We start from the raw sequence: 18632 nt of genomic DNA, 5'->3' as shown, positions 1-18632 counted from the left end.
TCCTTATCTTTATCTCTATTCCTCTCTCTAGCTCTATATTTGTCTCTGTTTCTTTTCTTTGTCTTTACCTTTACCTTCACCTTTAACTCCGTCTTAATTTTTTTATTCTCCTTATCTACACATAATATCTTTATTTTTATATTTGCCTAAATTTAGTACCAATATTAAAGCATACATTTAGGAGGCATATCTACAAATTTTGACATTTAAGTTAGTGCAAATTGCATTAATTGATTACCTTGCTTTATATTAAACTAATTTGAAATTCGATCAATTATTTTCCTTGCAGCTTAAAAATGCCTCTTGAATCAAGTAAAGTTCTCTGTGCCCTAGAATATAGTTTAGCCGTGAGCCGGTGTAAAGAAAACGTGTTTACCTATTTACACATTCACACATACCTACTATATGTATGACAGGTGCACCAATTTGCTACATTCACATCATACACATATCATTAGATTGCTCTCTGGCGTATTCACGGTATCGCTCCGAAGGCATTTTGCAAAATTGCAAACTCAAGAAGGGTTGCAGTTTCCCACGGTTAGACAATTAAAAATTTTCATTGATTGTTTGGCAGCTGGATCAAGCATGACAAGGAAAACTATGTGTAACGGAATTATTGCTCACATATCTTTGTTGTCACTTAAAAGTATTATATATGCATTCATGCAGGTCAGCCGATATACATATATGCATGCCTTTTTTTGCCATTTAAATTCCATTTCAGATAATATACAATTTTTGGTAAGTAACCACAGTGAGGTCACTAAAGCCATGGAATTTTCGCCAGTTTAAGAGAAGGAAATTTTAGTTAAATGCATTAAAAATACGCAAAACTAAGGCAGCACAGATAAAAACTTATATAGAATAAGCATAAAATAAAAAAAAATTCAGAAATTTTCTGTATGTATTTCAAATCTCTGTCTACATCGGTGAGCCCGATAAATATTATCAGCAAGATTATCTAACACCTGAGCTCACTAAGTATGAATTGGCTGAGGGTGGAAGTGAGGAGTTTCATGCAAGTCCCGTAAGACAAATTTTTCATCTGTTCTAGGATAATGGCATGTGGATGTGGCAATGATAATATCCTTTCGATAAACGACGCTCAAGGCGTGTCGATAGTCTGTAAGTAAATCGTATGTTGTCACTGTCTGACTGCAAACAGTATTTATTACTTTATTGAAATTATCAAAATTAGCGTGAGAAACTTACATGTTCCATATAATTTTTTTATTCAGAGACAAGATAGTGACAGAAAGTAAAACTTTAAGCGAGAAAAAGTTATCAGTGTCGAAATAGCGTTTAAAAAGGTATCCGTATACTAATATGGCGACACACTGTATATTCCTCTTCTTTTTAATACAATTTATGAACACTGCGTTAGAACACTAAAGACGTTTGTGACGACAAGCAAGTGAATGAGTGGTCCTACTTTCGTATGCTCTTTTATGAATGAATACTACTCGACGGTGCTTAACTAAAGAACAGGTTTCCCATTCATACGTAGATAAAACTTATCTACAGGTCTAAGTTATTTCGCGGGAAATTGCTTTGCACCTATGCAATCAGTTAACATGCTCAAACATAACCTACCTACATATATACATATCAACATGCATAAATACATATACAAGCATATGTAAGTATGTCTGCTTATATGAACTTATGTATGTATGTAGATATGTATGTGTGCATACATTCAATTATTGACTGTGTGATTCGTTTAGACGTTTGCGCCCAAACACTATTCCTTATTAAATAACCTTTGCTTCCGACATTCCACTACACAAATATATTTACGTACATGTGAGATGTTGAAAGCTACTGTGTGTTGCGCACATGCGCATGCATGCATGAAATTCAGTATTACAAGTATGTAAGTAATATGTATGTACTTATGTAAGTATGTATGTACTATAGTTACATTCACAGTAGGCTTGAACTTTACAGTTTCTCCTCTTTTAAAAACGTTGCGGTTTCAGTTGCATTTTGCTTAGTTTCCTTGTTTTTATTTCCATTAGCCAGCCTCGCCAAGTATCTTGAACTGTTGTCTGGCGCTACGAGTTTTGGGCCGTTTCTTTTTCAGACACGACAATCGGCTTGGTCAGAACCAACCACAACACCTACTAGCCCTTGGTGCTGTAGTACTGTGTCGGCGAACCTGCTTACCTGTTTGCGGCGCATCTATCTGCACTTTAATGCAATCGCGATTTTATAATATGAGAAAGTTCTCACTATTGTTTGCTGTTAGCAAGAAGCTGCCCGCGGCGTCATCGCCGCGTCTTGTGCTCCAAATGCGCTAAGCCGATGAGCCAATAGCCAGCACTATTGTAGCGAGAAACTCTTGAAGCCAATTGTGCGGACATCAGTGGTCGTGATGCCCTGATCCCGTCGTTTGTCGTACAATTCAATGTACAGATTTGCACTTGAAGCAGCATCGGACTTGTACTCGTACCTATTCCCTGCTCCATTTCAGTCGTTTCTGCTCCACTTTGCAGAGCTTGTAGTCTTGGTAATTTTTCGTGTTGCAGAACATGCGAATGAGACTTTCTACGTAAAATAGTTCTGCACTGATGGTGTGAAACTAGCGCTATTATTATACTTATTGTTACGGGTGTGAATTCGCTATACACCTGGCGATTTATATTCAGTTAATGAAATGAGTATTGCCGTTAACTTAAATAGTTCCGCTAGCCAGCAGTGGGAATTTTTCGAAATTCATTTGATCACATATTTGTTTCAAGGGTTTAGCAAAGGTGGAGGTCAGAATTTCTAGAACTACATATACATACATATACTACACATAAGTACATACATATGTACATAGAACGAAACAACAGCAAAAGTGGAGTAGTGTACAAACAGTACAGGTGGCATCTGGACTGTTTGTAGGAAAGTTTAAATATCCAGTGAGATATAATTTTAATAGTTTCTGAATTAATGTTTTATGAAAATTATATGATAAATAATAAAGGTTAAGTACAATTAATCTAATTTTTAGAGAACAACAGCACACCGATTTAAGACCGAAACGAAGCCGAATCGAACATTTTCAATGACCCAAGTAATAAACCAGGAATGACATGTGAAAAATCCAGTATTTTTGTTGAAAAAAAAAACCGTTGCATGAGTTTTAGTCCGCATAATTTCAGCCTATAACATATATTTGTATTTATGTTTGTTAAAATAGCAAAATTACTTATATTTACATATGTCCATGCACTGTCTATCGGTATAGTGCTGACTTGTAGCACTCAATAGGTACATATTACTGACCAATTCCTTCCAAAAAAATTGTAGACATAAAACCCAGTATTAAAAAATATGTATAAAAACTAAAAATTCTTTCTCAGGAAATGTGCGGCTTTTTTTGGCCGAAGCCGAACCGAACTTAAACTGAACGTCTGTTCGAAGCCGAAGGCCGGTATAAATTTTCTATTGTTGAGATACTACCACAACTAAATTTGCTTGTTTTAAAAAGATGCTTGCATTTCCTCCTGTTGTCTTGCTCTGAGTATTTCATCCGATATATACATTCCAATATAAGATTTGCTCCTATACATATAATAGATATATACTTTTTTTGTGTTCTTTAAATTCTTTATGTTTCAAGTCAGTGAACTCGACTAATGAACTGTAAAATTTTAAGCAACTAAGCCAATTTTATATTCAACTTCGGAGTTTGAATTAACTCTGCGTGCTCTTTCATGTTTCTTTATTTCGACTTCTAAATCTGCTTCCTTGGATGAGTGAGAACCTTTGTGTACATAGTACAATAACTTATTTGACCCCATTGGCTATTTCAGTTTTAAAATGGATTTTGAATAAAAACAACTATCACTAAACTAAAAATATGAGAGTGAATATGAAAAATACTCCAATTGAAAATTCGCGTCGACGAAGAAGTTATATTCAGGCTTCTTAACTTAAGTGCTTGAAATAGTACAATCTTCTAATAGACTGTGCAATGCAGATTGAGGATACCGAAAGGCAATAGAATGAAGTACACTTATAATGATTTTAGAATTTCATAAAAAAATCTAAAAAAGGAAAATCATTTTACGAGTACATATATAACACAGTATGACAAATGACATTTTCGCGTTGAGAAAATTTCCATGCCATTAATGGTGTTCGATAACAAAATTAGCCATTACTAACCCAAATCAATAGAATCAATCAATAGAAATCAAACGAAAATTCTTTCCCATCGAAAAGAAAATGCAAAATAGTTAACGAAAGGAAATTTTGCCATCGTTTGCGAAAACCGGTAGAAGAAAAATGTCGGCCGAGTTTCTTTAAAAATGGTTGTGTTGTCCAAAAAATGACCACAAATATACCTTATATACTTACTTTTTTGTTTCTAAACTTTGCAATTTTCGTTTCTGACTATGAACAACAAATTGCAAACCGGCGAAAGTCAGACAGCAAAAATTTCTCAAGCACAAAATGAACATCTCTTTTGCATCGAATTGTCACTTTGATTTATAATTTTTTTAGTGATGGATAAGTTTTTGGCCATAGCAAACATCTATTTGCAAAAAATAGAAGTAACAAGAAATAATATTTAGCAGAGAATTGAGAATATTTTCACTATTATTTTTGGAACTTAATTTCCTTGGCTGATTTCGGAGTACTCCATTTTTTAAACATAAATTTCGAAGACCTAGTTCCCTTAAGAGACCGAATCGTATAATACCACGAACGGTATTGAAAAAAATCTAACGAGGTCGAAGAACGATTACCATTCTGCTGAAACTAAAAATCGTTCAAGTTTGCAAGTCAAAAAAAAAAGATTTGTAAATCTTGGCTTTGTAACCAAAGCAGCTTTTCGGCAGCAACCTGCTACTCTCTGCCGACGTATTGGCTTCTCGTACTCATAGTTAGTACTCATACTTACTGACACTCAATACTACGAGTGGGAAAAAGTGGGGCACTAATTTTTCTGAGAATTCTAAGTAATTTGGTCCAAATAAATTTAAAAAAATGGCGTCAATAATAAAAACTAATAATATCTACGTTTTTGGGCTATTTAAAGCAGTATAACGAAAATTTCTTATATGCACGAGATTTTAATACGTCGAGACAAACAATACCGAATATGTCACGTATTTATCAGGCTTCTCTTAGAGGAAATATCCGCAAATATTATACAAAAACACCAATTTGAAACTCCTCCATTCGGAGGTGTAAAGTTACAAACATCAGCATATTCAACTACATAAAAGAATATAGACTAAGTAATACATTGATATGCGAAATGTGCAATTGCACTATATTTTTTTATATTTTGCTCTAGTTACCACGCCTCGTTTTATACTGTAGCAACAATATTGAATTTTGCATAGGCATAAACCTCTTGGGTTCAAATAAATCCGATCACAAAAAAGGACAATGGCATTTCATTGTCATTGTTCCAGCGCAAGGTACGCACACATGTATATACATAAGTAAGTGTTTGTGTTGGTGATGGTGATGGGAAAATTGGGCAGGTGCGTTTGCTGCCGGTCTTGAAATCGCCAAGACTCCTTTACTTTCACCTTTTACACACATGCATACCTGCATAGATGACAATTATGTATATATATATTTATTATGCTCGTACATTCACTCTCAGAATCAATCAATGAACAATGCAATTTCTTCTTTTTGCACATCATCATAACCATCATGATATTAATCTACAGGAACCGAAACAACATTATTATTATCGATGCCCTTCAGTTTCGGTTAGCGAAATATGTTTTGCCTCAAGGCTGTATCGACGAATTTGTGCAAACATCTTGTAGATGTGAATGTGTATGTTGACGATCCTTAAAAAACGAATTGTTCGTGATCTGTCACTGACAAACGGTCAAATCTACTCAGCACTTCGCAAATGCAATTTGCTACACCGTCGAAATAAGAAACTTGCCGATTTTACCTGGTATAGGCATTTTGAAATTTATAAAAAGGGATGAATTTCTTTAGCACTATATTCGAGATAAAAGCACACATATGTATTATATAAGTACAATATACATATATGTATACGATGACTACAAGAGTATTGTAAAACGCTTACTTCTAGAAGAGATGTCGCACGGAATATGTATTAACAGCTGAAGGATTTTATTCCAACTTCATGTAGGGAGAAAATAGTGTTACAACTGATCAAATGTATTGTACGAGTACGGCTCCCCTTGGAAGGATTAGAGCACATTTCTTGTTTGTTGTTGTTTCAGAGGTCATTGGCTTTGCAAGAACAACAGCTGTAATCAATTTTTATTAAATATACAGGTAATTGCATACACATATATATGTAGTAGTGAAGCTTGGGAGTTCAAGGACGCATTTAAAGATGGTTTAAGTTTAATATTCAAAGTCCCATCTCAGCTAATCATCTTGTTCAGTTATTGCTATACATTTATTTGCAGCATACAAAATGGGCAGCTTTCATGAGTAATTACGCAGTTTTGATTTTTTATTGTTTTAATATTCTAGGAGTTGGTTACTTCTGAGTATTTTTATGAATAGGCTATTTTTAATTTCAGACGATATTTTGAGGATTTCCGTTGATTCCTGTAAGATTGAGAGTATTCTAAAGAAATGTAAATACATTTACTGACTTAATACATTTTGGTTGTTGAGAGTTGGAGCTTGCAGCAGCCTTTGAAACTCTGACTTCTTTACTTTTGCCGATGTTCGAAACACTCTTCTACAATTTGAACCTCCTCTATGAACTCCTCATCTAAGCAGAGTCCGCAAACACACTTGGCTCGTCAACATGTATAGGTATGTAGATATGCTCCTTAGAGCGGAGCTGCCCTCTTTCATTTACATATACATATGTACATAACATACCTGCTTATACATGATTATATGAAACTCAGTAACTTTGTAGCGGTAAAACACATAACGTTAATACCTCCCGAGTGTAATTCGGCTTTACTCGATTCCCTCAAAAGCAAGGTTACACTAAAGTTTTTCTATCGATAAGTGGTAAAAGTTATTTGTAAGCTCCTCGTTCAGCATATACATACATACAAACATACATACTCACATCTGTATGAATCTATAGCACTGTTAACAGACGTGCAAGTGTTGTTGCGGAAACGGTGTTCTTGTCTTGGGCACAACTTCAATGCAGCCAACGATAAGCATCGAGTTCTCACGAACTTTTATTGCAATGTACGAATGTGGCTAGTCGTTGCACTATTTCCATGCCATATTAATCTACCTACAGTATACCTAAAACCTTATTGTATGAGAATGGTTGGTTGGTTTTATTATTGCAATCGCTACTGTTGCTGGTGCTATTGCAACTGTCTCCGCTGGTGCCGTCATTGCTGTATAATCCCGGCGTGTCCATAAGCGACAGTGAGCATCCTCGACAGAAGCGAAACTACATAGTATGCGCAACCACTGATCGCCGAAAGTACATATATTTATTTGTATGTATATGTCTATCTGCAAAAAGCTAGATATATTTATCTATGTTTGTATGCATGTGTGTGTGTTTGTCAAACCTGGCAACGTCTAGTTGTACAGTTTCCTTTGCACTGTCTAAATTTGTGGAGGCGCTGATGCTGCCTTCGTCAAGTAAGTGGACATCACCAATGAACTGTGCATGAACAGCCTCCGACATTTAAAGCAATTAATGCCAATTTTATATTAGACTTCGAAGTTCGAACAAACAGTGCTCTTTTATGTTTCTTTGTTTCGGCTTTAAATCTGCTTCTTTAGATGAGTGGGAATCTTTGTGTCCACACATAAGTATATACATATATACATATATGGTAAAACTGCTCACATATTTACACTGATGCTCACCTGATCACAATTACAGATCTTTCTAGTTCCTTTTGCAACCACCCGATAATAGCGAGTAACCCAATGATATCCAATAAATGAAAATTACAGTTCGTTCTCTTTAAGTCTCGCAAAACACAATTTCATTTCAAATTCTTGTATTGTTATCAGTTGACTCATTTACGTGCTCCGAATACAATATAAAATATTTAGTCACCGTACGTATGTACACTCTTTTGTCTATATGTATATATAAGTACATTGTCGTATTTATGTATCAACATACGAGCTTGTATGCACATTAGCTCAACATCGTGTATTGGTCTACCTGTTTGAATTATACCGCTGCGAACATTTTTGTTACTTGTGATGAAAAGTCAAATCTCACGACTATTCCATGGGATTTAAGAACGAAATACCAAAGTGCTGAATAGAAAGTACCAAACTGGCCAAAACCCAAAATCGCACATCATATAAAATTGGCGTTAATTATGCGATATTAAGCCATAATAACGGCTTAATGGCTAAGAGTCGCAAACAATTGCGAATCGGTCCAATTATTCACCTAATACTTAAGTGCGACTTAATTTCTTAAAAAAAGAAAGCGTTTCACGAATATAGAGACCGTACATACAACTTGTACTGCCATCAATCCAACTATACTGGAAGGCACTATGGTTGACGATTTATTCGACCTAAATTATAATATTTTTGCCCCTGATTATTAAAAACAAGTTAGGAACAAACCTATCTAGATAAATTGTTTTCGAGCAATATTCGTTCTCCGGAATATCAATTGGCAAATAAGAATGTCAAGATAATTTAAAGCGCCCTCAAACAGATGCGGTACTACCGCTGCGACACACAGCTGCAACCACTATACCGCAGAAAGCACAATTGACCACACATTTTGAGTGCATTTTCTATTGTACTAAATTGTATCTGTTTAAGAAAAACGGTATTTACTTGTCACCTGTTCTTGACGACTCCATCACTAAACTATTTACTAAACTCAAATAAATATTGCTCCACAAGATAATTTGAACTTGTGAAAGGTTAAAGATTTTTCGTCACTTTAAAAAAACTAACTAAACAAAATGGCATGAGACATGCTATCATATATGCAAACCTCTTTTTTTGTAACCCTACAGCATTCTTTGGGTCATACCAAATTGTACCGTACCGCATAGATTTGGGACCTTCGCTTTTAATCTTTACCGCTTCAAATATGTACGATCTTATACCGAACCAATAGTACCACCATATATTTGAGTGCACTTTTACAGTAAAACCTGTAACTAAATTCAACTGACTTCTGATTCTTCATACTTTGTGTTAATTATCAGGTAATCACAGGCCCGACGAGAGGGGGGGAGGATCGGGTACTTTTTCCCCCGGGCCCGGAGTTCTCAGAGGGGCCCGGACTCGAGATTGTACGTATTTATATGAATTAGACATTATTGGAAAGGGCCCGCATTTGCAATTTTCCCCCGGGGCCCGGATATGCTCTCTACGGCCCTGGGTAATCAGATAAATATATATAAATATTTTTACAAAACCTGTATGACACCTAAAAGTTGTGCATAGTGTGCATTAGCAGGCCTTTAGAATACTTATATATAAATTCATATTCTATAAGGAAATAGCTCGTTTCTATACTCTTATACTTGCCTATATCCATAAATGGATATATATATATAAACGTATATTTATATATACATATATATGTATATATATCTATATACCAACTAAAATATAAATTAAATGGTTAAGCTTCTAAGGAAACCGAAATATGCATTATCATTACCACTGACATTTTTAAACACTCTTTCAGAATATTACAATACCGCCGGGGGTAATAATACATTCCATATGCATTATATATGTATATATGTATATAATTGGCGCGTACACCCTTTTTGGGTGTTTGGCCGAGCTCCTCCTCCTATTTGTGGTGTGCGTCTTAATGTTGTTCCACAAATGCAGGGACCTACAATTTCAAGCCGACTCCGAACGGCTGATATTTTTATTGCCATTGCCTGTCGAGGGGCGACCGCTATTAAAAAAATGTTTTTCTTAATTTTGGAATTTCGAGATCCGAACCTACGTTCTCTCTGTGAACTCCGAATGGTAGTCACGCACCAATCCATTCGGCTACGGCGGTCGCATTTAATATGCATATGCATTATTCATCTAAAAATCCACCAAATTAATCTACCTTTTCACATATGGCAGATTACCTGCTAAATCTGCAATCAGCTGTCAATACTGCTTTGAGAGGTTTTTCTTAATAGAAATTATTTTGGTGGAATACGAGTATTTCGGTGTTTTTGGTTTATTTAATTATTATTAATGATATGAAGAAAATACAAGGAGAAGGAATAGCTAATTTAATTGCGGAATTGGCTGGTAATAATAAACAGTTGGAGGAAATCCGTATGCGACGTTTACTGAGGTTGGAAAAAATGATGGCAGTTATACGAAATTCGATATTACATGTTATAGTAAATCATAAGAGGACAAAACGTTTATGGGCACACGTTTTTTTCTGTAAAATGAATCCCTAATAAATAATATTTAACAAAAATTTGATTAGAATTATGTTTATAGGCCTGTTTGCTTTGCCGGCATCCATTTCATTTAGTTTTTATTTTGATGTTTCTCCTTACATTCGTAATAATAATTATCGATAACACAGAAAGCACAGGTAGGTGTAGGTCAATAAGTATCGTTATTATCTTGCATTATTTTATAATCTCAGATTTTGGGAGAGAAATTTTGTATGGGAAATCGCGCTTTTTAATTACGGATTTTGAGTTAAGCGCGAAAAAGTAGATCATCTACTTATATGTGAACGTATTATAAATGTCCAAGCAGTTGAAAGGACAGATTTCCGAATCGTTTTTTATGTTTTATGCTCTGTCTCTCCGCTTTTAGCTTGTGAAGTTGATATTTGAGTGAGGCTAAAGAATACATACATACTCCTATAAGCCACTATGAAAAATTTCTGCACAATCGCCAACAATCTCCTATGTATGTTTGAGATGCAACAATCACGTCATGCATTCGGTATCGGTATGGGATAGTCAACAACGTGGTCATAGCAAGTGACAAGCCCAACATATAATGAGAAGAAAAGATGAAGAAATTAAAAGCAAAACTCCTACGCATCTCATGTGCATGCATTTCAAGCATGTACATACATATATAAATGCATGGATGTATGTATGCACCAGTATATGTTTGTACAATGGTTGCTGGTTTAGTTTTTGGACGTGAGGTGCTTTGTAATGGAAAATGCTGAAACTAAAAACTGACCGGATCGTGAGATTGTGTGGCTGAGCGATCGCAGCAAAGGTGGATTGATTGTCACCTTAAGTGGATATTCATGACAATAACTGTCACAAATTTTTGACGAGTATTCCATGTGTTTCATGAACAAATGTATATACATACATATGTATGTATACCTGTATGTGGATGCTACGTAAATACTGAGGAATGAAAATAATGAAATTAGTTGTGACCAAAAACCGTCCATCAATACGCAATATGTGTGCAGCTAATTTTTTTTATTTTTTAACCACGTTAAGCTCGAAAAGTAGACAACTTCACACGATGTCTAGTACACATTTCTATCTAAAAAAAATTCAAAAGCGAGGTGCGATGAAAAAATGTCCGTTACTTAAAATAAAGTTTACGGGTATGCCTGCCGGTTTTAAGAAAGAAACACGCGCTGCAGCGGTTAAAAAACGAGATTATTCACTCTACGATCAACACGCAATTTTTATCTCGGTTTCACCACCGACATTTTTTTGAAGTAAGAATTCCATCATAAATTTTCAGTTAAAAAGCCAGTTATTCAATTAAGTTTTTTTTTAAGAAAAAAAAACACACACAAAAATTATAAAAAGGTACCAAATTCAAAAATAAGTAGTCTGAATCTATTTAAACAAATGAAAAAGCCCGCCAAATGAATTTAATTGAACAACTGTCGTTTTTTGGGTGGCAGAAAAAACTGTGAACACAAATCAATAGAGGTTATCTGCAGAAACGGAGGTTGTCTATTCTTTTGTTAACTTTGCTCTGTGGATAATGAGCAATCATTCTCTTTTTTTTCGGCATTAATGCAATCACATCGCATTTGATAGGTGCTCTTATAATAGCAATCGCAGATTCCCTGTTTTTTTTTTTCAAATATCCTGGGAAAATCTTACCCTACCAAGAGGCAAAGACGTTTGTATGTATACAGCTAAAGAAATAAAAAACACACATTCGTTTTCTCACTATTTTTTTATCTTTTCCTTCCGTCCTTCCGTGTTTTCTTCCGGAAGAGTAAAACTCGCCAAATATGTCCTTTGCATACGTATGTGCATGTGTGCCTCATATGTACGTTTGTGTCTTCAAAGTGGCTGTGGCAGCAAAACCATAACACACATTCTCTCGATAAAAAAATTAATATGAGGACAACAAATTTGCATAAAAAATGCCGTTACAATACGCCAGCTCCTGGTTTACCTAAGGATATCGTACGAAGACGTTGAGAATGGACGGGACACATAATAATTTTCCATGCTCATAGCAGTCTCGCTCCCTTCCTTTTGTTATTCTACTTGTACGAGTATGTCCCGAAAAAAGAATTCCGCGCGCGCGTACACATAAAAAATCACACACAAAACACCACAACCAGCCGGCTTCTAAGGACTTCTCACCGTCCTCAAGCTTGTCTTGCGTTGCAGTCTGAGGGGTGAAAAACCTTTAGCGTAGCCGTGTGCGCCACACTGTACAAATGCCCTCTCGTAATCGTACGTGTGTTTTTCTTGAAGATATGGTAAAAAACCGCTACGAAATAAAAAAGATTGCTAACCAAAACAATGCTGCGTATGGAAGACAAGCAACGGAATCTACTCGGAGGCTCTTAGATAGGATGGAATACTATATGCGTTGTGTTCTAACCCTGATGTTATGTTAAGGTGATGGTTGGACTGCCACGGGATTTCTTATCCTGGCGATGAACACAAGCCCAAGCACAAGCACAAGTACAAACACATGAACATACACGCAAGTATATATATGTGTAAGTGCACATATTGGCCATACCAGCGAACCGATGCTGGTAAGTATCACAGTAATATCATAAAAGGGATAATGAAATATGCTTTTGTTTGACGAAATTTTGCTGGGACATTAGCAGCATCCTTTTTCGTTTACGGCTCATGTCCATCATAAGCGCTGTCTTCATGCTCATGCATGATTTCCGCTTGTTCGTTATTAATTTAAAATCTTAATAAAAAATCACGGGGCACATTTTTTACCTAAAGTAATGTGAGGCAGATGAACAATTGGAAAGAAGGGAGAGGAAAAATCGTATCGCGCATGCGCACACAGTTGGTATCATATTGCATAGTTTTTATGAAAGTCTACTATGTATGTACATATGAACCCCAGAGCGTCTAATACTTATGCTTATGTATCCAAAAATACGGAATACGTAATATGTACGTGTGTGGGAAAGTGCACACCAAGATTGCGGCTGAGCACATTACAAGCTACAAAAAAATTTTTAAATACATATATACCATGCGTATATATGTACATGCATACTTCCTAATATTGGAGAAAGAAACGGTTAATATGCTGTATCCACAAATTCGTAAATGCTTGCAGGATGCATAGGAAGTGTCTGTGTGGTTATGCATTTGTCTTTAGACGTATTAAATTATGTACATACATTAGGATGACCCGAAAGAAATGTTTTTCTCCATGCTATCCCTTAAATATGTTCTATGCTCAAAATAATGACTCACTTACATATATTTCTATTTTTTATTTAATATTTAATTGTGTCGCCATCGCTTTGAAAATTGAATTTGCATAGGAAAATATGGACCTTTCCGAAAATTTTGAATAAAATATTTACAGGTCGATATTATTTTATCTCATCGTTTAATTTCCCTTAATAAACATCCACCTTTTCTTTATTTAAAAAAAGTTTTAAATTTTTTGTAGCGATCTCATTTTTCTCTTTTTGGTGTGGACATTCATGCATCGAAATTAAAGAGGAAGTTATTTAATATTGAACTTAAGCATTTTATGCCAAGTTTTCGGAAAAGAGCATTTTTTAAGTTTGAATTAGTATTCCCTTGGGATAGGATATGTTAAATGACTGAAGTAAAAGAACAAAGGAGGAGGAGAAAGAAAAAATGTACTTTGGATGAGAGGATGACGACCAAAATTGGCTAATTATGTTCGTATTAACCGCTTCAAGCTACTAATAAATTTCACCAATGTGTCATATTTAAAACCGCAATATCCGCAGCTGTAGCAAAAAAGTGGAGCCCCTATGTTGAAATATTTGCCCGATGAGAACAGAACAGCTGAGAAGAAGGTGCTAATATGATTCCAACTCATCCTCCAGACAGCTTCTACAGAAAGGAATTGAAGCAATCCCAATTCTCACCGCTTGGACACCTAACGGACAATGTCCGGTAAGGATACCCATCAAAATCGAGAGCTGCGGCTTTATTAAATTTGAAGAAGTTTCCTCGAGCGCCCCCGATCTACTTGCAATCAGAAGGATAACGCGATTTTGCACGTTCACGCACAAGTCCAGCGCACGCTGAGTTGATGTATACTTAGCTTAAGTCTAGTTTATGGCCCTAACACCTGAATTTACTTAATTGCGCCGCGAGCAGCGGCAGCTTTCCCTGCGATATCCACGAGTACCACATTCTGTACAACGTTAAGCGCTAGAGTAGGAGTGGTCCGAAGCGTCCAATTGATTCCAATGAGGGCAGACCCTTAGACCTTTTCCAGCTTCTTAACTTATGTCGTTCTTTTCAGTGAGTTCCACAAGGCAAAGACTCTGTACAAAAAAATTGGCTTTATAATTGTGTTATATAGCCAAAATGTAACTTTACACGAAAGGCCCCATTTTTCCTTTTTCATTTCCTTTTCCTTTTTCCCTTCAATGTTGGGCTTCCACGTTTACCCCTTTGTCAAAAATGAGTCCCAGGTACTTCGCCCTGACAGAGAGCACCCGCTAATGAGGGTAGAAAGACATTTAGGCATTTTATATTTCTTCGTCTTCACACGATTTACCGAGAGACAGCAAAATATGGTGCATTTCACAACTAGATTTGGATAACATTGCATCCATTCCGTCAGAGTATCTAAAAACTTCCCTTTGACAATAGGTGCCGCATCATCCGCGTAAGCCATCACCTTACAGACTCTCATCTCCAGCTCCTTTAGCGAGAGAACACCGCCTTATGGAGTGCCGCTACTCACCTGCCGGCAGAGAGAGGCACCTCCCACTTTATTTTGTGGATAATCCTAATATGGTCGGTTCCGACCCTTTGCTTACCCAGAGTCCTGGGGGATATTGTTAAAAGCCTCCTCAATATCGAAGAAGACGCCTATAGTGACATCTCGATATCTTCAAAAATTAATATAGTAATGTAATTGAATAATATAATATAATAATATAATTGAATATTGCATGACTTGTTGATAATCATTAAGTGTTCGTTCGGGTTTTTGCTTTCCATAATTTACCTAAACAACGGTAACGGTAGAGCCTTTATTTTCAACTCGGATTAATTGCACTAAAGTTCTTTCTCGGCGAACAAAGCACGAACAGTTTATAAATCCACTATCGCGAAAAAACTTTATGTATATGCCGCTAAAGTTTAAAGGCCCGTCCACATACAACATTGGCGTTGTGAAGACGTCAGATGCAAAAATAAAATCTTTAACCCGAGTTAAATTTAAATAAGTACGTATAAATTTAGTAAATGAATTTATTATAGTAAACTTTATTTTGCAAAAACATGGGTATTCAGCTTAAAGCTTTCGCTGCCAATGCGTTCATTATATCAAGCACTCGAGTTTCTCTCGTTGCGTCGAAGCGAAGCAAACGCCAACGCCAAGAGGTGTTCATAAACTAGTAGATAATACTCACCAAAGTGCTTGTGCCGCTATCCATCAGTGCTGGACACGATACTTGCATATGTTTGGCGGTCACAGCTTCCTCCCTGCAGAACCTGCAAGTTCTATTGGATAATATTCCCAGGTTATCAAGACGATGATTTATTCTGTAATGTCCTATGAGAATTCCTGTGATAATTCCAAAATTATTTTTATTTAATTACATATAAACTTTGAATCAGTTTAGGTTAATGTTACATATCATTGATTTTGATTTTGATAAACTCGGTAAATTGTCCCACTATGAACTTCTTTGCCTTCCCTATACTTCCTGTACCTATAAATGACGTCCCCATACTAGGCCACTACAAGTTTTGGTGTAACCTGAAAAGAGTTGGGAGCCTTGTTTGATGTCTTGCAATCAGTAGCTATGCTTCTGTCGTTCTAGTTGTGTTCAAGCTTAAAGTGAGCATCTTTCTATTGCGTAGACTTCCGACTGAAATGTAGTTGTATTCTTGCCCAGAGCTTCCGAGTATCTTTTCCGTCGTCCGCAGATACCTGTCCCTGCACTTCTCTCGGTGAGGGATTCGTGGATGTATCATGTAACAATGTTCTGTTTGTCTTATTGGTGTCATGTCACATGGCATTGAGATTTCAACAAATATTTCAATGAAAGTGAAAAGTTTTAAGTTTTAGAAATTTAAGTTTAACTTTAAGTTCTACGCATGGCTCTGTTATGCATATACATGCAAGTCTTTGTAACTATAATGGTCTCGCTCTCCATCTCTTCTATGTCTGCCTTCCATAATAATTTTTAGTCAAATATTATGTTCAAGAATTTTATTTCCATTTGCATTTTCATCTCAATAATATAATATTTATTAATTTTTGCTTAATTTGTATGATTATTTCTACCCCATTGTCGGTAGCGTTTAAATAAACGAAGTTTATGTTCAAATCATTGCCCAGTGCGAATTGGTCTACTTGCATTTTTTGCCAAGTACAGTTTAAAAACATTAAGTTATATGCATGTAAATGTACGTGAGTATACATTTTAAAATAAAAGAAAAAATAATATCATAAAGAACTACCCATAAACGGAGAAGGCTAGCTAAATACTTATGTATGTATGTATATATGTATGTATGTGCGTGCGTTTACGTGAGCAAAGAAATCATTCTATGCACTCTCGATTTTATCAAGCATACTGAATGCAACGATCTTGTGCTGAATGAAACAACATTTTTGTTTTGGTTTGCTCAGCATTCTTGAAGAACTGGCTAAGCAGATATAAAACACTTTCAAATACTTCTGACCACTCTTCGCTCATCATCCCTTAATTCGTTTGTGTGACCCCATCGAAACTCACATTTAGAGTAATAGCTACATATGGACGTGTTACTGTGAAGGATCATGCCATCGAAAAGAGACAGACTTACTCACCCTGACATTATCAGGCAGGACACATGGGTTTTTCACTTATTTTAAATTCTCACCCTGATGCAAGGGCACACACACTGTAAGATATGACCGTCAATGTTACTCTACGGTAGGTGAGCATCTGGGGGACTACGCGAGAGTGGGCATTCTAATTTAGAATCAGTTCACGTGAAGATTCTGCGGAATCAACATGTTCGCGATATTACCAGAATTGAAAAAATAACTTTAGTATTACGTCATTTTTCATATCGGCAAAGTGAGCTTTATAAAATCTGACATTAACTTCAAATTGAATTGAAGTTGTGAAAATTTAAATCTAATAAAATAATAGTTGATATGGTATTGGTCTTCAAAACCGCAAAGCATATGTGACTTTTAGTTAGAAAAAACTCTTGAATAGAAATGTAACAAAGTCTTCAAAATTGAAAGAACAATAACTATGAAGAAAGAACTAATCAATCAAGAAGAAAAAATGCTGTCAGTTAGTGAAGATCACGGATTTCGTTCGATGAGTCGTAAGTTGCAGTGAAAGCCTTTGCAAATACATGCATATGTTATATAGTTAAGCAAAACGTGAAGTGACAATAATTGCAAAATAAGTTTTTGCAGCTCTATAAAATGTATGTTCATGCATACATACGTACATACGTATATCAGAAATTTATCATTCATACAAAGGCAAACAGAAGAAAACCAAAAGACTGAAAAAATTACACGTAAAGTCGGTTGCAAATGAATTTCTTAATATTCAGCATTTGAAACATGATTCTTTGAAGTAGCTACATTCAGACATACACAGAGCCTTGCCAATAAATTAATAATTAAGGATGGCTTCCACATACTCGAAGTTATCTAAGTATGTATGTACCCAGCTTTTCTCGTTTATTGGTAAGGCTTAAATACATATGTATATATAATCTTTTCTTTGGAAAATATGCTATATATCATACATGCATGCATACATATATAAAAGCAACTGACGTAATTAAAAAAATTAAAATATGAGTGACGGTATTTACTATAGTGCTTTACAAAGGCTGAAGACATTTTCGGAAATTCCACGTTTTTCCAAGTTGCTCAACGGTCTATCACCATATGTACTTAGTTATGCCATAAGTTCTGTTACAAGTTAAGTCGGTTACATCATACATATGTATACGAAATTATAATACTTTTTGTAACGAACTTAGTTTCTTTTATTAAATGTAAATATTAAGAAACATATTTTTTAATTTTCATTCGAAATGGTAACCATTTGCTTTTACACAAGCCTTCAAACGATTAGGCCATTCAGCTATTGCAGCTCGCACGGTTTCCACGGTGCTTATACCGAAGATTGTTTGAGACTCCAAATTTCTGTGAGGTCCTCGGCAAACCTTCTGACCTCGAACTGTTTTCCAATGGACTCAGATCTGGACCTCCAGACGGTCAATCTTCTGCGGCTTGGGTTCATAGAATATTGCTTTTAG

General features: G+C 35.7%; 1 protein-coding gene across 2 annotated transcripts in view; it reads left to right on the top strand.

Annotated features, from left to right (window-relative positions):
- LOC129238042 (B-cell lymphoma/leukemia 11B) overlaps nt 1-18632 on the top strand; it is a 105348-nt gene that overhangs the window by 51237 nt on the left and 35479 nt on the right. Inside the window, exon 1 of one of the 2 annotated variants that reach the window (XM_054873080.1) lies at nt 17482-17678. The exons of the other annotated variant lie outside the window; for it this stretch is intronic. Within the exon in view, the coding sequence (XP_054729055.1) occupies nt 17603-17678 (76 nt within the window). The 5' untranslated portion in view covers nt 17482-17602. Of the gene's footprint in view, nt 1-17481; nt 17679-18632 lie in introns of those variants that run through there. 2 annotated transcript variants of the gene reach the window in all.

Source organism: Anastrepha obliqua, chromosome 2 (genome assembly GCF_027943255.1).
Source record: "Anastrepha obliqua isolate idAnaObli1 chromosome 2, idAnaObli1_1.0, whole genome shotgun sequence".
NCBI lineage: Eukaryota > Metazoa > Arthropoda > Insecta > Diptera > Tephritidae > Anastrepha > Anastrepha obliqua.
This window is presented reverse-complemented; position numbering and strand designations above follow the sequence as displayed.